Source organism: Vipera ursinii, assembly GCF_947247035.1.
Source record: "Vipera ursinii genome assembly, chromosome: 5".
NCBI classification, from domain to species: domain Eukaryota; kingdom Metazoa; phylum Chordata; class Lepidosauria; order Squamata; family Viperidae; genus Vipera; species Vipera ursinii.
Window position 1 is genome coordinate 85,293,427 of NC_139518.1, and position 24,625 is coordinate 85,318,051.

A 24,625-nucleotide genomic window follows, 5' to 3' on the forward strand; every position below is an offset into this window, starting at 1 on the left:
TACAGTATATAGAAGATTGCCACTGAAATGGGAAAAGGAATATGTGGAATAGAGCATTAATTTACAAGTGACTAAACTAAAAATACTTGTGTTTGGTATTTGTAAACCTAAAAGAAAGTGAAAAGTTGGAATAGATCTGAATGAAGGGGGTATGATCTTATGGTGCACACTTCGTGAATCTATGGAAGTGAACATTTTGATTCAGTTATGAACAAATGAGCTAAAATGTCAGAAAATATGGACTGGTGTCATCTACATTGATTTCAGAATATATAGTGGTATACAACCATATACTACTATGATAGGAAAGTAAGAATGTATAGACTGGTAATAGTTGCATGTTAGATTCCAGTGAATGGTGATAATGGAAAAACAACCTTCTGAAATTCTGAATGAATTCATTTCAGAGAAATGTTATTCTGTTTAGTGTCATGAAAAGATGGGTGAGACCTAGATAAGAAAAAAGAAGGATAAATGAGAATGGTGATTGTTGAGTGAGGAGTTATTTGGAAAGTGTTTGCTTATTTTGATCACATGGATTAAATACACAGTTTAAGCATGTGTATAATAAGCATACACATAATTAGAGACCTGTACCCCTTTGCAAGCTTTCGAAGAAGATCTGGATCCAGCTGCCTGGTCTACTTTTTTTCTTCTACTGTAATGCTGAAATACATTCCAAACCTGGAATGATAAATAGAACTTTGAATATGTGGGCGTTATCAAAAGAGCTTTTCTCTGCTGATTTTAATGTCTGGACAAACACATATGGAGAGAGGTAGTATTTCGGATAATCAAATCCTCTGGGGAAAAAAAGTCTGAATGACCACTATGATGGCAGTGAAGAGAAACACCAAACACCACACCTTATAGCAGCCTAACCGCCACAACAAGTTGTTTTTGATTAATTCAATATACGAGTTAAATAGTCAGATTAGGAAGAAATAAAAGCAAGTTGAAATCTGCACAGAGCTGTCTCCCTCAGTGTTGTGGTCTATTCTGCTATATCTCTTTACATACTTGCTTTCCTTTGTTGTAGGACAAAGGTCTCCAAACTTGGCAACTTAGAATAGAATAGAGCTGGAAGGGACCTTGGAGATCTTCTAGTCCAGCCCCCTGCTCAAGCAGGAGAACCTATAGCATTTCAGACAAGTGACTGTCTAGCCCAGACATGTCAAACTCACAACATCACATGACATCGCGCAATGTATTGGGACAGCTTTGCCATTGCCGGCAATGGGGTGGGTGCGGCTTCCACGTGAAGTGCCCAGCCCGCGGGCCGTTAGTTTGACACCCCTGGTCTAGCCTCTTAAAAACCTCCAGTGAGGGAGCGCCCACTTTAAAGTTTATGGAGTTCAACTCCATGCTGGCTGAAGAATTCTGGGAACTGAAGTCCACAAGTCTTAAAGTTGCCAAATTTGGATATCTCTGGCGAAGGGAAAAGTGCAATGTTATACTTAGCAAAGTAGTTGTAGTTCGGCATAAATTGTCTTCTTTTAGTGATATTGAGTGGCCTGTTAAATTAAAAAAAAAATACTGGAGGAAGAAAGGTTTATTTGTGCATAAAACTATGCTAGTAACTATGATGTTTGGTCAAAATTTGCCCTCTTACAGGAATTTGGCCCAAATGTTTGTAGATTAGATCTTAGCTGTTTCACAATCGCATCTTATTTACAGTAATAATTTGTTAAATTCCCTTCCAGTCCATAAAAGGGGGACGTCCTCTGATGTTTTGTGGATCTTGATTTTGCAGGCAAAGATGACTCAGTTGCCAGAGGCGGAAAAAGAAAAGATAGCTGAACAAGTGGCTGATTTTAAGAAAGTCAAGAGTGAGCTTGATAAGGAGATTGAAATATGGGATGACACCAGCAATGACATCATCGTTCTCGCTAAACAGATGTGTGTGATTATGATGGAAATGACAGACTTCACAAGGTAAATTTAAAAGAAATACATATTTCTGAGCACTGGAAGTCATTGTCACATTCAAAATGGAAAAGAGAAAAGGCTTTATAATAGTAGGTGACAAGTGCACGTCAAAACTAATAGAACCGAAAATTAAAATGTTCACTGTAAAATATAGAAGTGCCACAATGATTGTTTAAAGCCGGGGTGTCCAACCTTGGCAACTTTAAGACTTGTGGACTTTTAACTCCCAGAATTTCCCAGCCAGTCACTGAAGTCCACAAGTCTTAAAGTTGACAAGAAACCCCTGCTTTAAAGTGTATGTTGGTTTGGAGGAAGACAGTGAGATGTTCATCCTTTTCGATTTTCTGTTTTGCCTAGGCTTATTTGCTCTGGGTGACCCTTTTATGATGAATACATAACAAAATGATCTAAGGCAAAGAAGACCCATGGTTAAGAAATAATTTACATGACAACGAAAAAAGTTGGGATTTGCTCACTTAGTCCTTTTCATTGTGATATTTAACCATGGCTGCACTAGAAACCCAAATCAATTTTGCACTAATTGAAATGCCATGGCTTTTCTCAATGAACCATGAAGATTATTGTTCAGAAAGTAAGTGGCAGGCACGGAGGTCTCTAGGACAAACGATGCTTCTACATTCAGAAGGGGAAGGAAGTGCATATCCAAGCAGTTTAAATAGGTTGTGCAGATATGGTTTTTGTTTAGACGGTCTCATAACTCTGATGTCCTAAAGAAAACAGTAGACTATCAAAATATAACATATTGGAACTAACACATGCCTAGTAATGGCTTCTACGAAGAATGGGTTGTATCTGTCTGGTATAAAGTGTTCTTTGATACAATACCAATTTTGCTGCAGTACAGAGAGTGTGGCAAGTGTTTGTAAATCCCCATCAATTCCTAATTTAATTTAGAAGATTGGAGAAAATGCAGAAAATGGATCAGGAGACTACTGTGATGATGATAGGCCTCTTTGACCCCTCTTTCAAACCATTGGTCCTCTCTGTCCAAAATGTGCACTTGGCTGTCTTAGAAAAAGTGGCCTTTGTCTTTTAAATGCAGATGGATTGCTGAATCTTGTCCTAATTGGTTTGTTCTCCTATGTTGTGCCGTGCGTTTATGAAGTGGTTGTTTTCTTTCCCCAATGTACATATCTGCACATGGCTCATTGCATTGTACTTCATATGCCACATTGCTCAGTTTGTGTCTGGGTGTTTTATCCTTGAGGTGGACAAATCTCTGCCTTAGTGTATTCATGGGTTTGAATTGTGCATGTATGTTGTGTTGGCTGAAGATCCTCCTCAGTTTTTCTGATATTCCTGCAACATATGGAATGACAACATAGCCTTGTTTATTGTCTATTATGGAGGAGCTCTTGCTGGATCTTTTTTGGGATTTATGACATCATCTCTCTCCAGTCTACAACACAGTCCTTTCAGTAGTTCCAAGAAGGCTCCATACCCATTTGCACTACTCAGGTGACCCTGATGACACAGATAAACCTCCAGGTGGCCTCAGTGATTCTCTAAAAGAATGCAAATGACCAGTTGTCTGCAGGAAGTATAAATCCTTCCATTCCCCAGCATCCAGTCAGAGCTGAAGAAGCTTCTTGGATGAGGTGAAATGTCTTCAGAGAAAAACAAGCTTTCCTTGCTTTCTGTTCTCTAATATATAAATACTAGGAACATAAGCACTTTTTATCACTCAGTTACATAAAGGACTATTTTTTGTTTTTAGATACAAAAAAGTGCCAATATGTTCAATCCAAAGTGAATTGAAGCAGACTTTGATCCATAGTAAACTGTATTTAAGTGCCCATGAACTTCACTGGCCTTGGAGTATACTGGACAATTAACTCTGATTTGGTGCATTGATTTCAATGAAAGCTAAATGTAGTTTAGGCTGGATATGTTCAGAATCTGCTCAGATATTTTTGATTTTGATTGTTGCAAATGGGACATTCAAAAGTCAAGATGGTAGCTATGTTTTATGTATGTTGTAAAATAGAGGCTTTGGTGTAGCTGCCATCTTGACTACTTTGCTATCACTCCAAATATAATTCTGGTAATTAGGAGAGTACAGGAAAAAGGCACAAGAAGATTACATCTTTTTATGTCATAAATACCTGGGTTGTGTAAAAAAAAGAGATTCAGATAAAGCAAATGAAGAGGCGTCAGGAACACTCCTGGATGATGATGAAGACTGAATCTGTCTGAACCCAGGTTTGAGCTGCTATTAGGACCTACCTCATGGCAGTAAGGGTGAGAAAATCTTAATTTTTCTCCACTATCATTGCATCCAAGGATAGCCATCCAACAGCCTTGTTTCATGTGACCACCTGGGGAGCACGGTGGCTCATATGGAGGTTAGCAAACCAATGTTTGAGACTCAAGTGTTGCTGTGAGGTGGGGTTGCGCTCCCGTCCTTTACTCCAGCTCCTGTCAGGGACATGAAAGGAGCCCCCAACTGGGCATCCCCTGGGAAACGGTGATGTCACTGGCTAATTCTTTGAACCCAAAAGCGTCTTGGTACAATGTGACCTCCTCTTGGTTAGAGAGCCCAAAATTCCAGATTTTTTTTAAGGTAACAGGTTGAAGATGCACACTAATGGCATCCTCTATTTCTTCTGGATTAATGAAAGTGTTTTATAATCTAGTATACTGGAGAGAAGAAAATATTTCATAGAAGAAATGCCTCAGTTAAGCCTCCCAAGAAAGCAGAACTCTTGAAACAGGCATTGTCTCAAAAGGAACTTTTATTAGGGGCTAGGGACAGCAGGGAATCAAGGCGAGGTCTGAGAGATAAATCTGCAAAGCAATATATTAAAAGCAACATTCAATACTCCTCCCCACAGAGTCTCAGTGTTCGTTTGAATCCCAGCCAGTCCACAGGTGGCATCGTGTTTTGGTAACTGGTCTTTTCGGCAGGCTCCTCAAGGTCTTTCTCACTTTCAATTTCTCCTGGATCCAGGCGCAATATATATATATATATTCTTATCTCTTAGATAAGGGTGAGACATCCCATCCCCTGGGGGAAGGGCATCATAGCTGGACAGTGCAAGCAATCCCAAAAGCTCCCCCCTCCCAACAGAATGGCAGGCCACAAAGAAAGGCTTCAGAAAAGGGAAAATAGGCATAGGGGTTAAAATACATTTCTTTGGGGACCTGACACATACAGATCATACAAGGTTAAGAAAAAAAAGATAAATGTAATGCATATTTTATGTATTTTAGATGTTTTAAAACCTAAAAACTATAGAAGGAAAACTGAAAAGTTGACATTTTCATCTTGTGAATATTTAGCGCCTTTAGGGACAAATAAAAATGTAGTTGATAGTCAAAAATTTCAAATAGCAATAGTCTTTTTTTAATCTCACGAAATAAAGTATGTTTTAATAAAATCTTGTTGCGGAGCAGATGAGTTCACATTTTGAAACATTCTGGTATCAACTCCACCATCAATTGCTGAACTGTTGCAATTTAATTAAACTATTTATGAACTTAAGAAATCTAGATATAATGTACTTTGTTTCCAAAGTAAAAGGCTATCTAAATCATAATGTTTTTCTCAAGGAGAAAATAGAAATAGATAGAAGCCAGGTGGTGCCCAGAAGTGGCTGCCATTTTGGAAGTGGCCACAATTTTCAGTTTGCGAGAATTTCAGCCATTCCTAAACTGATGCCCACTTGGGATAGAACAACACGGCTTCTGAATGGGAAGGCTGCCTAGTGCTTGTCATTGGGAAAGATGAACTTCAGAAAAGATAAGTGGAGCAAGGCATTATGGGGGGAAAAGGGCCAAGAAGGTGGGACCCTGTGGGACTGGAAGCTGTGTGAGGGCTGCCTCAGAGGGTGAGGGATTCCTTGGGTGGCCCAGGGCAGGCCATGTGTGACTGGGGAGGTGTTTCAGTATAGAGCTTGGCCTCACCCACCCCTCTTACTGACCACAATGGGGAGAGCCAGGATTGTGGTCATTAAGTGAGGTCACATGGTTGCCTCACCTAAAGTCAACTTATGACTATAATTCCAGGGTCAATCATGGTCATAACTACCTCCATTTACCAAAGGTAGCCGTTTGTAAAGTGTGTTCACTGTGATCTAATTGAGAGATGATGAAGACATGAATCATGATGACCATTTGTTTTCTCCCAAAGAGCTGCAGCTGTTGCAAGAGACAAATGTTCTAAAATATTGTAGCTGCCATTTTTTTCCCCTTTGATAGTTTCTTCAGCAAAGCTCGGGAGAAAAAAAAATCTCATCTTGTTCCTACTCTATTTTTTAATTTATGATCATATTTTAATCTGCATAATTGATATAAGCCATTTGTATGAAGCAAAGTAAACAAACACTGCAAGGAATTATGTGCGTTGCCTTTAAGTCAAACAAGGTTTGAAAGTAAATTTGCTTAAATTTTAGTAGGCAAATATTGTTTTGGCCTCAACAGGTAAATAGCACTGGGGTGTCAGGCTGTTCTGCACTTAGTAAAAAGCACATAAGATGATCTTGCTAACATGAGGAATAACCGGTGGTGGGATTCAGCCAGTTCGCACCACTTCGGCAGAACCATTAGCTAATTTTTTGTTGCCCAGGCCCAGAATGGACTTCCTGAAGCGGTATCCAAACAGAGAACGGGTTGTTCACTTACCGTATTTTCCGGCATATAAGACGACCCGCCGTATAAGATGACCCCTGACTTTTAAGAAGATTTTCAAGGTTTTTCATCTTATACGACGGAAAATACTTACATGCCCTGCCCTCCCTGTCCATCGCAGAGGAGGTGAAAGCCCGACTGGCCCCGCCGGCCCTCCCGCTGCTCCCGCGCTTCTGCCGGCCCCCAAGGCGCAGCGTTTCCCGGGCGGCAGGCAGTGCCGGAGGGCAGCCACCACCCCGCCACGGCCGGCGCCCCTCCTGCTTCCCCCCCAGGCCTTGAATGTGGGGCTGCTGGCCGTCCTGCAGGCGCTGGGCCAGGCCGTCCTGCCGCTGCCCCTCAGTGCCGCGCTCACGGCGGCTGCCTGCTGGCTCGTCTCAGTTCCGCTGATGCGCCCGAGTGGCTGCTTCTCCCGTCCTCGGCGGCTCGCACTCCTAGTTGCAGCGCATTGGAGTAAGCGCCGGCAGAGGCTGCTCTTCGGTCACCCGCCGGGAAACTTGCCAAACCGGGAGAGCGACTGCCGCGCCCACGCCCCACCTGGGACGCCGCGCCTGCCTGCCTCTTAAAGTGCCCACCCTGCATCCCTCTGGCCAAGGCAAAGGCAGCTGATGAGGACACCGACCTTGCTCCACGGGCGGCGGGAAGAGCTGCCACGTCTGGGGACTCCTCCTCCTCCTCCTCCTTTCCCCCCTCCCGCCGCCCTCTTGCCTCACAAAATGGCCTCTTAGTCCGGCGCGCAGCTCCAATCCCGGCCACCAGGCTGGCTCGTCTCCGACAGCACCACCCGGCGGAAGCGCATCCCCACGGGGGGGAGAGCAGTGCTGGTGACAGGTGAGTCCGGTGGGCACGAGGCCCTCCCCTTGGGCCAAGAGCCAACGGGCAGCGCCGCCTTCGCGTGGGGAGAGCCGCCCGACACTCCCACCCAGCCGTGTCCCGGAGCCGCGCCGGAGTTAGCTCAGTTGCGCGGGGCAGCCCGGCTTTGCAAGAACGGGGACACTCGACTGATTTGGTTTTTTTTCCCGGCGTATAAGACGACCCGGCGTATAAGACGCCCCCCCCAACCTTTGAGAAGATTTTCATGGGTTAAAAAGTCGTCTTATACGCCGGAAAATACGGTATTTGAATCCCACCACTGGGAATAACCAATTAATAACAAAAGGTTTTTCTTGTTTCTTCCCATTCTTTCCATTCCCAGTGCTAGGAAATATGCAGATTTAAATTGGCTTGTCTGTAAAAAATATCTACAGGCACACATAGCAAATATTTCTCCACCTGTGCAGAAGGTATAAATGCTATCAATCCTGGCACTATAACACAGGAATTCAAGCCAGCAATGGAGGGGTAATGAATGATAGCTAAAGACAGCTACTGTCTTCGTTATATAAAATTATACAATGTGAGATTGTCCTGATAATGATATGTCACCATGATTAATAGTTTTTATAAACCATGATTAATTGTTTATATAAGGCTGGCCAGGTATGCAAAAGCCTGTTTGCTTGGGAGAATTCAGTTGGATTATTTTGATAGTCTTGGTGCAGAATGACATTACCAATTCTTTCTAGATTGATTTAAAAATTATAAACTCTTCTTTGTTTGAATTCTCTTACCTAGATTCCCTAATACAATCTTTCCCCTCTAAAATTAAATTGGTTATGTCTAACTATTTCAAAGGACACTTTTAAAGAGTTTAAAAAGAGTTTCTCACAAGAGAGAAGAAACATATTGTGAATATACATCTACCTTCTACATTAATTAATGGATCATCACCTGAATTAGTACTGTGGAATCAGATACACTATTAGATGCTTTTCTTTTTATTTTTTTATCATGGAATTTACAGGTAGACCTTGACCTATGACCATTCATTTAACGACTGTTTGAAGTTATGACAATGCTGAAAAAAGCACAACTGTAGTTTGCCCTTACAGCCATTTCAATGTCCCTGTGGTCACTTGATCACAGTCCTGGGTACTTGGCAACTGACTTGAATTTATGACAGCTGCAGCATCCTGGAGTCATATGATCACCATTTATGACCTTCCAATCTGGCTTCTAACAAGCAAAGTAAAGGGAGAAGCCAACCAGGGAAGGTTGCAAATCACGATTATATGGTATCTTGTTTAACAACCATGGTGATTCGTTTAATAAAAGGATGCAGTCTCTTAACAACTGCACCACTTAATGATGAATTTTCCAGCCCTGTTTTGAATTGTAAGTCAAGAACTACGTGCATTCATTATTTATAATATTTGTTCTTTTAACTACCTACCACTATTGAGTTTCTTGAATTTGCTGAATATTGTACATGAGAAATTTGTAAAAAGCATTTAAAATGTTCCAGGAAACATTTGAGCAGCCCAGTCTTTATACCTGACACTTTCAAAGGATGCCAAAAGATTAGTGAATCAGGACTTTATTGAAGCCATATTAATTCCTCCAACAGACTTTTCAAAACCTTTAATTATGTGGCTCTTAAATATAATTAATATTGTAATTTCTGGAAGATTTCCTAGATTACTTCTTACAAATTTGACATCACAGTGGCTACTCAGTACTTTATATTAATATAATAGCTGGGCATAGAGATGTGTGATGAAGGGCGACATTTTCACATTTGAGTTAGAACCATCTAGAGGTTGGTTCTTGCTGATGAATTGAGTAGCATCTGGACCCTCAGAGAAAAACCAGCTGGATTCGTTACTAACAGCAAAAGTGCCGCAGCACGCTCTCTGTGATATGTAAATAAAACAAACATATTAAGGAAGATTAAGTAAAATACATACAGTTCAAAGAACTCAGTAAGATAGAAGACTGGATATAATGATAGTAATAAATTACACAGACAATTGTTGCAAAATGAGGAATGGACCCAGGATTTAAGTAAATATTGAAACTTGTCACTTTGAGTGTGTAACCCACAGGCAGTTATCTCTATCACACTGAAACATATCAGAACTTTAAAAGGAATATAACCCATTGTTCAGCTCTGTGGATAACCATTGTTAGAGTTTTGACTGCTGCTAGCTAGCTGAGCATACAGAAACAATGTCTTCCTTCTTTCTCAAAGAGTATTGATACACTACAGCCTTATGATTTATAATGGAAGGGACCTAGGAGGTCTTCACCCCTTGTTCAAGGCAGGAGACCTTATGCCAAATATTGGTGTAAATCAGGAGTCTTCAGTCTTGGCCCTTTTATAACTTGTGGACTTCAACTCCCAGAATACCTCAGCATGCCTGGCTGAGGAATTCTGGGAGTTGAAGTCCACAAGTCAAAAAAGGCCAGGTTTGAAGACCCCTGATGTAAATGAAGGTTTCACAAAAGATTTCCAGTGGAAACTAAGCCAACCTATTTTGGCTCTGTGACACTTTCACTAGTGGATATTAAGAGACCTTGGGCTGAGTTCCAGAGGGTCTACAACCTGGAACTAGACTCAGGTTCTCCAACAAACTTGAGACAGGGACCAAGTTGTAAGGAACAAGTCTTTGTAAGGCAGCCAGATCTCTTGTCTATTTCTCTTAGGTCTCTGATGAATAGTAAACAGTTATGTGGGAGCTCTGATGTATCTTCAGAGGCAGTTATGGGTTTTCCTTCTGCATAATATAGTCAATGTCTCTATGATTTCATGCTTTGCTGAATTGCTGATGGAGAAGAGTTAATTTCAAGCTTTGTTTTCAGATAGAGCAGGGGTCTTCAAACATGGCCCTTTTATGAGTGCCTGGTTGTGCAATTCTGGGAGCTGAAGTCCACAAGTCATACAAGGGCCAAGTTTGAAGATCCCTGAGATAGAACAATCAGTCTTATACAGAGCACAAGTAGACAATACTCATGGAGTTCTGATCAATATTTACTTGATCAGGCACTTTAAAAATAACAAAAAGGAGATGGAAAATTATGCAAACTATTGTATAAATAAATGTTTGTTTTTCCTTTTTCATAAATGTTCTGATGAGGGTCTCTTCTGTTGTTTCTAAAGCAAAATAATATTATCTGATAGCTTTCCCTTCAAGCTACAATAACACTGCATAAATTCAGCCCTTTACTCTGAGAGTGGTTCAGGTATGCCTACATAAAAAGAAAAGGGGAAAGGTATTGCTAGAGGCTGATGACGTGCATGCATATATTCACTTCCTGTGTTCACATCAAAGTATCTGATGATTGAAACTATATCTGGATTTCAGGGGAGCCCTCCCCAATGCATTTGGATCAACTGTACAGGATGAGACTCTGAGGAATTTCTCTGTCAATGCAGCAAGCTACAGTTGTTAGAACTAGGGGACAAGACTAGGAAGAAAATTGCTGTCTCACACAGAGATGACATGCACCTTTTCTTTCAGATTCCTTAAGAATACAGTAGAGGTGAACTTATTATTTTCACTGTGGGAATTGCATTAAAGATCTGTCTTCTAGAACAAACCAAAGAGAAAGTGAAAGTGAATGAGGGAAAGAAGGTTTCCTACTGAAGACTTCCCCAAACACAACAGTTTCTACATCTGCAGACAAGAAGCAGTTGCTTAATTAATATAGCAGCTGACCTCTTTTTCTTTGGGACCTGCAAATGTTGTTGTTAGCTGCGAAGTCGTGTCCAACCCATCGCGACCCTATAGACAACGTTCCTCCAGGCCTTCCTGTCCTCTACCATCTTCTGGAGTCCATTTAAGCTCACGCCTACTGCTTCAGTGACTCCATCCAGCCACGTCATTCTCTGTCGTCCCCTTCTCCTATTGCCCTCAATCTTTCCCAGCATTAGGCTCTTCTCTAGTGAGTCTTCCTTCTCATTAGGTGGCCAAAGTATTTGAGTTTTAGCTTCAGGATCTGGCCTTCTAAAGAGCAGTCAGGGTTGATCTAAGACTGACCGGTTTGATCGCCTTGCAGTCCAACGGACTCGCAGGAGTCTTCTCCAGCACTATAGTTCAAAGGCCTCAATTCTTTGGCGCTCAGCCTTACTTATGGTCCAAATTTCACTGCCATACATTGCAACTAGGAAGACCATAGCCTTGACTATACGCACTTTTTTTGACAGGGTGATGTCTCTGCTTTTTAGGGTGCTGTCTAGATTTGCCATGGCTTTCCTCCTGAGGAGCAAGCGTCTTTTAATTTCTTGGCTACAGTCCCCATCTGCAGTGATCTTGGAGCCCAGGAAAATAAAATCTGTCACTACCTCCATTTCTTCCCCATCTATTTGCGAGGAATTGAGAGGGCCGGATGCCATGATCTTGTTTTTTTTTAATGTTAAGTTTCAACCCAACTTTTGCACTCTCCTTCTTCACCTGCAACAAGAGGCTCTTTAGTTCCTCTTCACTTTCTGCCATTAGAGTGGTATCATCTGCATATCTTAGGTTGTTGATATTTCTTCCGGCAATCTTAATTCCAACATTTGATTCATCTAGCCCTGGCTTTCTCATGATGTGCTCTGCATATAAGTTAAATAGGCAGGGCGACAGTATACAGCCTTGCCGGACTCCTTTCCCAATTTTGAACCTATCAGTGGTTCCTTTTCCAGTTCTCACTGTTGCTTCTTGGCCCACATATAGGTTTCTCAAGAGACAAATAAGGTGGTCTGGTACGCCCATCTCTTTAAGAACTTGCCACAGTTTGTTATGATCCACACAATCAAAGGCTTTAGCATAGTCAATGAAGCAGAAGTAGATGTTTTTCTGGAACTCTCTAGCTTTCTCCATGATCCAGCGTATGTTGGCAATTTGATCTCTAGTTCCTCTGCCTCTTCGAAATCCTGCCTGTACTTCTGGTTGTTCTCGATCCACATACTGCTGGAGTCTAGCTTGTAGGATTTTAAGCATAACTTTACTAGCATGAGAAATGAGTGCAATGGTGCGATAGTTTGAACATTCTTTGGCACTGCCTTTCTTTGGAATTGGAATGTAAACTGATCTTTTCCAATCCTGTGGCCACTGTTGAGTTTTCCAAATTTGCTGGCAAATTGAGTGTAGCACTTTTACTGCATCGTCTTTTAAGATTTTGAACAGCTCAGCTGGAATACTGTCACCTCCACTAGCTTTGTTCTTGCTCAGCTTTTCTAAGGCCCACTTCACTTCACATTCTAGGATGTCTGGCTCGAGGTCAGTGACCACCTCATTGTGATTATCAGGGACGTTAAGCTCATTCTTGTATAGTTCTTCTGTGTAATTTTGCCACCTCTTCTTAATCCCTTCCGCCTCTGTTAGGTCCCTGCCATTTTGGTCTATCATGCCCATTTTTGCATGAAATGTTCCCTTCATCTCTCCAGTTTTCCTGAAAATATCTCTGGTCCTCCCTATTCTATTTTTTTCTTCTATTTCTTTGCACTGTTCATTTCAGAAGGCATTTTATCTCTTCTAGCTATTCTCTGGAATTCTGCATTCAATTGGGCGTATCTTTCTTTTTCTCCCTTGCCTTTCGCTTCCCTCCTTTCCTCAGCTATTTGCAAAGCTTCCTCAGACAACCATTTTGCTTTCTTGGATTTCTTTTTCTTTGGGATGGTTTTCATTGCTACCTGTTGTACAATGTTGTGAACCTCTGTCTATAGTTCTTCAGGCACTCTGTCTATCAGATCTAATTCCTTAAATCTATTTGTCACCTCTAGTGTATAATCAACAGGGATATGAACTGCAAATACATACAAAATAAATACCATGCTGCCATTTTTCTGGAATGTCTGTGTCACTCATTAAAGGTAGAGTGCCCATCTGTGTGAAGTCCTACTGGCTAAATCCCGACATAATTTCTTTTTGCGGGGGAGAAATTAATTCTCTCTTTGCATATATGATTCTGAAGTGCCTATTAGCCAGAGCAGGCAAAGTGTAGGTGCCTGAGGACCCTAGAGGGGGGAGGGAAAGATAGATAACAAAAAAATAGGTGTTGGTCAGAGAAAAACAATAAAAGATACAGTTTATGTTAGAGGGTGCTAGTATCAGTAGAAAGGGCAAGTGTGAAGTCTTCTTAGAAAAAAAGAATCGAGAGATACTGGGTCGGCTACGGTAAAGTCAGCCCATATTGTTATCAGATTCAACATCCTTCTTATAAAGGTCATCTTATAATTTGTATTGTCTTAGGTGTTATTTCAGAATACATATAACCTGTAACCTTTGAGTCTTAGGGCTCTTTTGCATTTTTTTTAATTTGAAGGGGTAGGAGCCCAATGGTCACGACAGTTGTGAATAAATTAGAGTAGAGTAGAGTGGAGTGGAGTGGAGTGGAGTAGAGTAGAGTAGAGTAGAGTAGAGTAGAGTAGAGTAGAGTAGAGTAGAGTAGAGTAGAGTAGAATAGAATAGAATAGAATAGAATAGAATAGAATAGAATAGAATAGAATAGAATAGAATAGAATAGAATAGAATAGAATAGAATAGAATAGAATACTTTATTTGGCCAATTATGATTAGACACACAAGGAATTTATCTCTGGTGCAGAAGCTTTCAGCTTTTAGCAACAGAATCATCATCATCATCATCATCATCATGTCAATAAGAGGGGGGGAATTAAAGAACATGATAAGAAGGATAAGTGATAATACAATAGCCATACTACATGGGTAAATATACATAGACACTAGACAGCACTGTGAGAATTAGATGTTCAGCAGAGTGATGGCACACTAGTTGCTTTATCATGCAATGCCCTATAGTGGTGTCCTTGGGGGATGAGTTGAAACAGTTTATGTCTAGGAAGTGAAGGGTCTCAGCCCTCCTTCTGACCCATGCAATATAGGTCTTCTATGGAAGGCAGGCTGGTTGTAATTGTTCTTTCTGCAGTCCTAACTATCAGTTGGTGTCTGTACCTGTCTGTTTGGTTGCTGTAGCAAACCAGACTGTTATAGAAGTGACAAACTGAATAATTCCTCTGTAAAACCATATCAACAACTCCTGGGGCATTCTATCTTCCTGAGTTGAAGCAAATGAACCGGTACATCACTGGAACACCTAACACTTTTTATATCAAAAACAATTTCAAAAAGGACAGACTACCTATAACAGAGCTGGAAGAGACCTTGGAGTCATCTAGACCAACCCCCTGCTCAGGTAGGAAACCCTGCACCATTTCAGACAAATGGCTGTCCAGTCTCTTCTGAAAAACTTCCAGTGTTGGAGCATTCACAGCTTCTGGAGGCAGGTTGTTCCACTGGTTAGTTGTTCTAACTGTCAGGAAATTTCTCCTTAGTGCTAGCTTGCTTCTCTCTTTGGTTAGTTTCCATTCATATTAATGTACCCAATTATTCAATACTGTACTCAATTAACAAAGCAATAATTTGCTTATAGATTATGTTTATGTTTGGAAAATAGGCTAAAGCAGAGTCATTGTTTAAAAACTGTGTGAAACTACCCACATTATCAAGCCAATTTATAGGTCATTTCAGCTTATTCCCTGCTTGTGGTTGTACTTTTTGATTATTATTTTTTTGGCTACCAGGATCTGGGAGAGAGGCAAAATTTTTGGCTTTCCTTTTCACAGAGGCTAGTTATAACAGGCATGTTGAAGACTTAATACATCTATTTCATTGCTTATTCTAAAAACAACAGCAGAATGTTGAAGCTCTGTAGTTCAGGAATTTGCCACTAAATTTTGGTAACATAATATTAAGACAATTTGGGAGGGGAGAATCTTCCCACTTTGGACATAGATATGGTACTAAAAATAGAGAAAGTCTTTTTAGATAGGAAATTTACAAAGACAAAATTTCCCTTCTGAGCTTGGAAGTTCTCTTCTGGCTTGTGGGAAATATTGCAATGATATACAAATGCACATCAGAGATGTTCCAAATTCAGAGTGTCTCTCTGTTTCAAGCTTGAAATACTTCCGGTATAGCTGGGATACTTTGTTGAGATTAGAGTAGCCTATTTGAAACTCAAAACAATTTGGATTCCAATATTTTTGATACTCTTCGTGAGTAATAGTCATAATTATGCAAAATGTCACATCTCCCAAGATGTATATTTAGAATGTAAATTTCCGTAAATTAATAGCCATGGGTCCACATTAATAAATATTTTCCCATAGGAACAATAAATCCAGCCAAGTGATGCTGTGGAGGTTCTATCTCCATGTCAGGCCCAAGCCCAGAGACAAGACAGCAAAATCCAATCAAGTCCAGTCCTTTGTATCAGAGATCCTCAATCTTTTGGGCATCAGGGACCGGTTATGTGTAGAGAGGTTTTTCTGCAGCCTGGAGGGTGTGTGCTGCCTGCATCCTGTGGATGGGACTTTCCTTGTTTGTGCAGACTGGTTGCTGGCATGCCACGGACCAGTACTGGTCCATGGACTGGGGGTTGGGGACCCCTGCTTTATATGCTTGCACCTAAAGGACAGACTTTTGCCAAACTAAAGCTATACATTACTTACCTACTAGATCCTGAGTGATTCCCCCTCTCAGGGAATCTCTTCCCCCCTTCCACATCCAAGTTGGGACTGTGTGGTCTGTTACTCTGGGCTTCTCTGTTGTTAAAGCCCTGCCCCACTGCACCTCCAGGTTCCATCACACAGTTCCATCACACAGTGTTTGTTGTGGAGGATAGGATAGAAAAAGTTTCAGCTTAACCATAGCAAACTGGAGTGGCTGGGAGGGATCCAGGTTCTTTTATTTTTGGTCCTGGATTGGGCCAAAGACAAGACTACCCCAGACAGAACCAGTAGACAGTTTGGGCCTTTCTCTTAACTCCTGTTTGAAGAGCAGGAGGCAGTTGTGGATGAGTAAGGGTATATGTGAGCTTTGCATAGCTTTGTGTTTTGCATCAATTTGGCCCTTTCCTGAATCAGGAGGTGCTGGGCACAATGACTCGTGCTTTGATTACCTCCTGAATGATTTACTGCAATCTACTCTACATAGAGCTGCCTTGAAGAGCACCCAGAAGCATTTAGTCCACAATCCAGCACCATGAGCAATTATGGGCATGCCTCATTATGCCCATGATACACCTTGTTCTTGAGCTGCACTGGCTCATAGTTTACTTCCAGGTGGAATGCAAAATGTTCATCTTTATTTATAAATCTTTATATGGAACGAACTCAAGGTATTTGAAGGACTGCCTAACACTTATTCTTTCTTCTCTTCCCTGCTCTGGGTCCCTTCTAATCAGGGTTTGTCACTAGTGGGACCCAGGATCATCCCTTTTCTGCAGCTACAGCTGCCCTCTAGAACAGGGCTCCCCAACCCCTGGTCCATGGACCAGTAGTGGGCTGTGGCATGCCAGCAACTGGGCCGCACAAACAAGCAAAGCCCCATCCATGAGATGCAGGCAGCACACAAAACCACGCACTCTCCTGTCCGTGGAAAAACCTCTCCATGGAACCAGGCCCTGGTGCCCAAAAGGTTGGGTACCTCTGCTCTAGAACACAGGATCCCTGAAATTAGGTTGGCTCCAACCCTGTTTACCTATTGGAAAGCACTGAAGACCTGGCTGTTTTCCTGGCTACAAAGTTTGGGAGAATAATTGGACCCTTGTTCATGCATGGTATCTCGGAGTTTCCTTTTGTTTAGTCACTTTTGATTTGCATTTTTATATTGTATTTTTTTAAAAAAATCTTCATTAGTCACCCAGTAAGTAAGCATTAGTAAGATAGGCAGTCATTTAAACTGATTTAGATAAATATAATCAAAAGAACATATTAACCTTTGAAATATTGTTGAGGAGGATATTTTCCTTGTGGGTCAGAGATAAGTATGTGGAAAAAAGACAGATTGAAATATTTGGATAAGTGATTGTAACATATAATGAAAAGATATATTTGAACGATGGATTACTAAGGTACTAGGAACTTTGAAATGTAATTAGACATCCATATTAATAAACACCTGTTACAACTGTATAACAGATGTTCAAAGAAGGTATCAAATACAAATTTATAAGATATTTCACAGTGTTGTTAATTACATTATGTACCATGCAATTTATTTTTATATTGTTCCATTTCAAAGGTTTTATGAAAAATGGAAGTATTTTGATAAAGGTAGAAAGCTCATTTGGGCGGAGCAAAAAATCCTTTATTTCTGAAAGTTTAACTGGTGCACATCCAAACTGCTTTTACAGTATTTGTGACCTGAAATCATTTGCAAATGACTTCAATCTGTGTACTTTGTTCTTATGTCTCCTTACTCACAAGATCTTCAACCCTGGAAGCTGGTGAGCAGGGGCATGCATAGTCAGATCCAAACTAGAAATTCCTCTATCCCTTTTTATGAGTCCCCTGTCTTTTGAAATTAAACTCTTTTAAACAATGCAAATCAACTGGAAATTCTAAGCCCCTTTATCTAGTTACTGTCAGTGATCAAAAAGAAAATGATAAGCATCACACATTGAAACCATTGCTTTTATGATTGACCTTTTTTCTTTCTCAACAAAATGGCTGACACTCAAAAGGGTAGGTTCTACTTATTCTCATGCAACTTTGAAGTCATATGGAAGAGTTGGCTAAAAGTAAATTTTCAAATGCATTCAGTGCCCCTTGACAATATGGTTGTGTCTGCATACTGGTGCTTTTTTCAGCCATGGTTTAGAAGTGATCTGCTGTTACCTTCAACTTTTCAGTGAGATTGACAGTCTTCAGACTTTGTGTCTCTCACCCACTGATAATCTCAACATGCTTTCTCAAATTGTGCCAACATCACATAGGTGTTGCCATTTGTTGTAGGATAGTTGGATGGAATTCTTACCACTGCATCATTCAGAGGTGTCAACATTCAGTTAAAAAATCCAAATAAAAATCCAGGTTCATTCTATTTCTAAAAACCTTACTGTTTATTGAATATATTGCATGGTAATGTCAAAGCAAAACTAATTCTGAGGTTCCTAGACCCCAGTTTATAGAATTAAGCAATAATTTTCACAGCAAAAAACCCCAATCACTCACATAGTCCATGTAAAAAAATTTCACTTTGTTATGGGAACTGTCTGCTTCCTCTCCACACCTGCTGTCGTGTCCTTGGAAAGGTTTCAGGCTCTCATGGTCTTTAGTAGAATCGTAGTGGTTTAGTTTCTCTGTCTAACCCATTCTAAAGCAACAACTCCCCCCCCTTATGCTAATACCAAGTTGAAATGAAGAGGCACATAACTGCCAAAGTTTTATTCTTGACAGAGGATTATGGGTGGTGAAGTGTTGCATGACAAAAGCATTCCCTGCTCCTTCTTCTAGTTATAAGAACTTGTGGATAATGTTATTATTCATTTATTTATATTGCCCTTTTATATTGTCGTCTCAGAAGGTAATTGTAATCAAGCCACCCAGTAGTAATCATTGGATTAATCTGATTTGCCTTCAAGTTGTTTTGAGAGAGTAAAGAGTAATAATACTGCAGTTGAATTCCAGGAATCAGAATCCTATTAACTTTGGGGAGATAAGACTAGTTTTTGTATTATTTTAAATAACACTTGACCATCTCTGATTCTGTTCTATTGAATTCTTTAATAAATGTATTGACTTGTAAATTAATATTGAACATTTTGCCCAGTCCTCTTCCCCTTTAAACATTTTGCTGGGTGCTGTAAAAGAACTTGGAGCTGACCTTGAGAAAGATATGAGAAAGTAAAGTGGCTTGCAAGATTGATATTGGTTTTTTGAAGTAGGCCAGTTCAAGAAACAGACAAAGCAGAGATACGTGGAACATTCTTTATTGTAGTACGTTAAAATACAGAATTTTGAAAAACTGTCCAAGTGCCTCCCTCCCTGTATCTATGTATTTGTATGCAATTTGGTTTCTTAAACCAATAGGTATTTGTCTCTGGCTTACAGGGAAGATAAAACATAAAACAGGATCCTTAATCATCAACTGGCCTTTTAGCAATAATTATTAAGAATTATATTAAGCAGATAGAACTAACAAGGAAACCTAATAGATGTACATTTATATATACCTATATAAAAGGAAAAATGTGGGAGGAAAAAACAATCCACTCCCCCAAAAAAAGATAAGAAATTCTCCCTTCATCCTCAGCAAGCATATAAACATTAACTATCTCTGTCTCTTAAAATAAAACCAGATACATCTGCATTCCATACCTAACCCCATTTTGTATAAACTCATCTCTGAATCTTCAGCTTTCCTTAATACTCAACAAAGGTACAGTAAAAATTAATAAAAATACCCAACAACATAATCATATAATCCCCCTTTCTATTTAATCTAAAACCTCTAATCCAGTCATGTCAAACTCGCAACATCACGTGAAGCCAGGTGACGTATCGCAACTTTTCCCCCATTGCCGGAAATGGGGTGGGCGCGGTTTCAGCATGACGCATCCGGCCCGCAGGCCGGGACTTTTCCTCTCTTAACAATTCAACATTACCAAAATATATAAATACAATATTAAACATCAGCAGAAATAATAATTCCTTATTTAGGTATCCAAAAACTATTACAAACTAATTTATTAGACCACTGAACATTTACAAAAGAGAAGCTATTCAACCCAGATAACCATTAAATATCACCAAAAATAGCATCTCATTATTTCATCACAGTCAAACAAACCAATTTTGTAGTTTTCCCCTTCTTTCTCCCAAGCAGCTTTATGTCCCATAGATAAAACTCTAATTCCTATTTCATTTTAGTCTCTTTTCCTCTTCTCTTGAAGTTATTATTATCTTTATCCAGGTTCACTCGAGTAAATCTGTTGTATTTCAAAGCAAACTCCCCTTTGGTCTTTGAGTACATTACTTCTACGTTTTTTATTTTTAAATAATTGTCCAGTTCCATTTGCAAATCCAGTATTTCCACCTCTTTCTTGTAAGTTGTAATTTTTAAGTCCATCTTTTAAGTCCATTTCAATTGTCTTTTAAGGAGTTTGTTCATTTTCAGTAACAACTTTTAGTTCCAGTGAAAAGTTAAATCGCTCAAGCACTTCATATGTCCATAGTTTAAAGGTTTTCTTTAAAATAGCTATCATGTGCTTTAGTAGTTGCCCTTCAAAGTCTTGATTTGCATTGAAATGTAAACAAAATCAATTTTTCCCCACTCTAGAGCAGGGGTGTCAAACTCAATTTCATTGAGGGCCGCATCAGCATTGTGGTTGCCCTCAGGAGGCCAGGTGGGTGTGGCCTGGGTGGGTGTGGCCTACTGGGTGGGCATGGCTAAAGTCCGTATGGCCTACTGGGTGGGCGTGGCCAGCTCTACATCATTCGCATCAAGGGGGCCTGGGCAGGAGTGGGACAGATCTGAGGGTCTCTGGCAGGAGGAGGGTCTCTGGGCCAGGGCCAAGGCAGTGGGGGCTGTTCTCTCACTGTTTCCAGGATGGCTTCGCGGGCCACATGAAACCACTTCACGGGCTGGATCCGGCCCCCGGGCCTTGTGTTTGACATGTCTGCTCTAGAGGATCTTTCTAATTAGTTTCAAAATCTTTCTTTAAATCAGATTCACTTGAAAAACAACTCTAAAACCACTCCTTTGTCGTATATTGCAAAAAGTTGCAGAAAGAAAATAAAAATCTTACAAGACTGAAAAGATGTAGTTTTCTTTTCTTTTTATTAAACAGATTGAAAGAAAAGTTCCCCAGCTACTTGTAGGCTTGGGGTTAAAGAATGACCCTGGGAAATGAGGGGGGGAAGATGCTGCCTAGAAAACAATCAGATAAGAAAGGCAGGAGCCTGCAGTTTCTTAACAATCAGAGAAAGAAACTTAGGAAGGATCTGCCTTAATGGATCAAACTGTTAAAACTCGACATTTTTTGTCTTTAAATTTGCAAGATTTACAAGTACAGTTAGTTCATCTTGATATGTTTTCCTTCTAGTTTACCTGGGAGGGCAGATGCTGTACAAAAAAGATAAAGAGATTAAAAAGATAAGATTTGGTCAAATCTTGACTCTACAAAAGACTGCATTTACAGCTCAGAGCACAATGGAAACTGCAATTTGCAGCTGATTGCAAGAGATTGCAAAACCATTGATTTCTGCTATGTATTCACAGAAATCAAATGTCCAAGGAGAGCAAAGCTGGTCTTATTTACTGCAATGGAACAGTTCTGCAGAGCTTTAGCAGGAGTTCAAGTCACCTGGTCAGGAGCTTCAGAATTTGTTCCTCATGTGTGGCTGTAGAAAGTGTTTAGAATATGCCTCCTCCACTCCAGCATTTGGAGCATTATGCAGCCATGACATGCTGGCTGAGGAATTCTGGGAGTTGAAGTCCACAAGTCATAAAAAGGCCAAGGTTGAAGACCCCTGGTATAGGGTCTCCTGCTAGAGCAGGGGGTTGGACTAGAAAACATCCAAGGTCTTTATTCTGTTAAGGATGTTTCCCTCAGTCCAGAAGTCTCTCTCCTTTTGGGGCCTTTGGCCACATTTGATATTCTTTTTTTAAAAAAAAATATTTGATTAATTTTCCAATTTTACATTTAAGTATTTAAAAAGCAACATGGTGGCTGGGTTAATCAATAGTTCAATAACATATACAAATCTTTAGTACAAATCTCAGGTTACAACATCAAATATTCCCTCTCTTTTTCCCTTAATATCTACTATCTCATATTTAAGCTAATACAGTTCTTATTAATTAAGTAAAAATATCATTATTACATTTATCAATAATTTTTAACTTATACATATCTTAATTAATGTTACATTCAATTTTTATAAACAATCAAATGTCCTGTTATTGATTTTTTCCCCCAATTTCTGGTTTCCCATCAATATTCCAATTTAACATTTGATATTTATAATTTTCAGGCTTTAGATAACCAAATTTTCCCTTATCTCAGTTCATAACAGAATCTAATATTCAAAATACATATTTTATCTATTTGAATATAGTCTTATTCTATTTCTTAAAAGTTATCTATTTCCCACCATATTAAATCATCTACATAATAATACAGTATCCCCTTTAATAAATCAAAACCGGCAGTTTGACACCCCTGCTCTAATGGGTCCTACTGGCTGAGAAGGTCAATATGATTTTACTCAGAACAAAGTTGACTTTATAGAAATACTGACTTTATTTGATACTGTGATGGAATGGGGAGGGGATGCAGTCCAGTGGAATAGGAGGCAATCCAGCCCAGATGTTATGTGTAGGAGAAAGAGAGTGATGACAACCCCTCCCTAATAGTTCTCCAGAGTGTATTGTGGATCCAGATAGTAGAGTTTTCAGTTGGGCAAGATTTTGTCTACAGGTGTGGAAAAATAAACAAAACTCAGCTTGGAAGAATCTCCATACTCCAGGTTCTACCTTGAAATCTTGCCAAGTAGTGGGGATCTGGAAGCTTGCCTTTTTCATCACTGTCCCACCTTATGGAAACTATTCTCCCAGTGATTGGGCAGCCCCCTCCCCCTTGAACTTTTTGGAAGGCCATCAAGACCTGTTTTTTTTTTACCCAGGGATAGAATGAGGATATTTGGAACTGATTTTGAGGAATCCCTAAGGGCATAACTAGGTGCTGTGTTTTTGTTTTTTTATGTTTTATTTCTATCCCACATTTATTATTTTCATAAATCAAGGTGGTGAATGTATCTAATATTCCCCCTCCTTCTCTTTTCCTCACAACCACCACCCTGTGAGGTGGATTGGCCCCAAATCTTCCAGCAGACTTTCTTGTCTAAGGTGGGACTTGAACTCACACCGTCCTGGTTCCCAGCTTGTTGCCTTAATTTACAATTTTATAGTTATTGCTTTTATTGTTGTGAGCCACCCACAATGATGTTTAAATTGGGTGGTCACACAAAACAAAATGAAATGAAATGAAATTCAACAAAACAATAAAAAGCCCCAGCCATGATAATGGAAAAGAAAGAAAATAAAAAAGTGAGGGAAGGAATTGTAAAATATTAAAAACAAACAAAAGCCTCAACCATATTACTTGAAAGTCTTCTTTCTTGTTGCAAAACAAAAATGCCATCATAATTTAAATGTTGATAAAATGCAACAACCACAGCAAATCCCAGTGACAAAATGACTATACAATAACTGTATTGTGAATGCCATCATTATCTATTTGCATTTATCCAAGAATGTTACTTGCACTATTTGCATGATTATGTTATCAGCCACATGTCACCATTTATCTAGTAGCCTCTGCAGAGACATTCATGTTGATACCCATCAACAACCTATTAATGCAAACCATGTGTTACTTTTTATTTCCAGTGTTATATGAATACTCCTTTAGCCAATCCCCATGTTTGAAAAATCCATGGATTTTCAAATCAGAACATGTAATCAAGAAGAGCATTACATTTTTAACCCATGGTGATTGATTCAGTGTAATATTATCAATCTAGTTCAGGGGTGTCAATCTCGCAATATCACATGACGTGTTGTGATGTATCGTGACTTTTTTTCCATTGCCGACAATGGGGTAGGTGTGTTTTCGGCATGACGCATCCGGCCCATGGCTGGCAGTTTATCACCCCTGATCTAGCTGGTGTAAGCCCCAAATGAGACAATCACAAAATAAGTCCAAAATAAATGAGTTAATCTTTCTAAATTGCATCTCCATCAACTTTCTTTATCGGAGTCCTATAAAAAGAATATACTGGTTTGGGAGCCAGTTAATTCTTCCAAAATATCAGTGTGGAACTTCACAAGCAGTGATAGCACTTGGAACAAGTAAATCAAATAACAAATGCTTAAGTTCAATAAACTGCCAATAAGCACTCTGAAATAAATGCTTCCAATGCACTTGAAGTATTATGGAAAAAAATATTCTTTAACTTCATAAATTTAATTGCTGTGACAATTGGTGAAATGAAAAGGAGAAGTAAAATTGATAACATATTCTAATGATAAATGCAGTAAACTCACTTTGTATAAAATAGTCTATCCACTTTTGATGAAGAATGAATAACATAGAACAGAATTGGAAGGGACCTTGGAGGTCTTCTAGTCCAGCCCCCTGCTCAAGCAGGAGAACCTACACCATCTCAGACAATGACTGTCTAGTCTCTTCTTAAAAACCTCCAGTAATGGAGCACTCACAATCTCTGAAGGCAAGCTGTTCCACTGGTTAATTGTCTTCACTATTAGGAAGTTTTTCCTTAATTCCAGGTTGCTTTTGTCTTTGATCAGTTTCCAACCATTTTTTCTTGTCCTCCTACCTTCTAGTGCAGGCATGTCAAACTCACGACATCATG

The 24,625-nt window shown here is 39.8% G+C and overlaps 1 protein-coding gene across 1 annotated transcript in view; it reads left to right on the forward strand.

The window, feature by feature from the left end:
- Window positions 1-24,625, forward strand: part of CTNNA3 (catenin alpha 3) — a gene marked incomplete at its 5' end in the record, with an annotated part of 866,777 nt that overhangs the window by 799,124 nt on the left and 43,028 nt on the right. Inside the window, one exon of the mRNA XM_083364633.1 lies at window positions 1,754-1,935. Within this exon, the coding sequence (XP_083220759.1) occupies window positions 1,754-1,935 (182 nt within the window). The remainder of the gene's footprint in view (window positions 1-1,753; window positions 1,936-24,625) is intronic.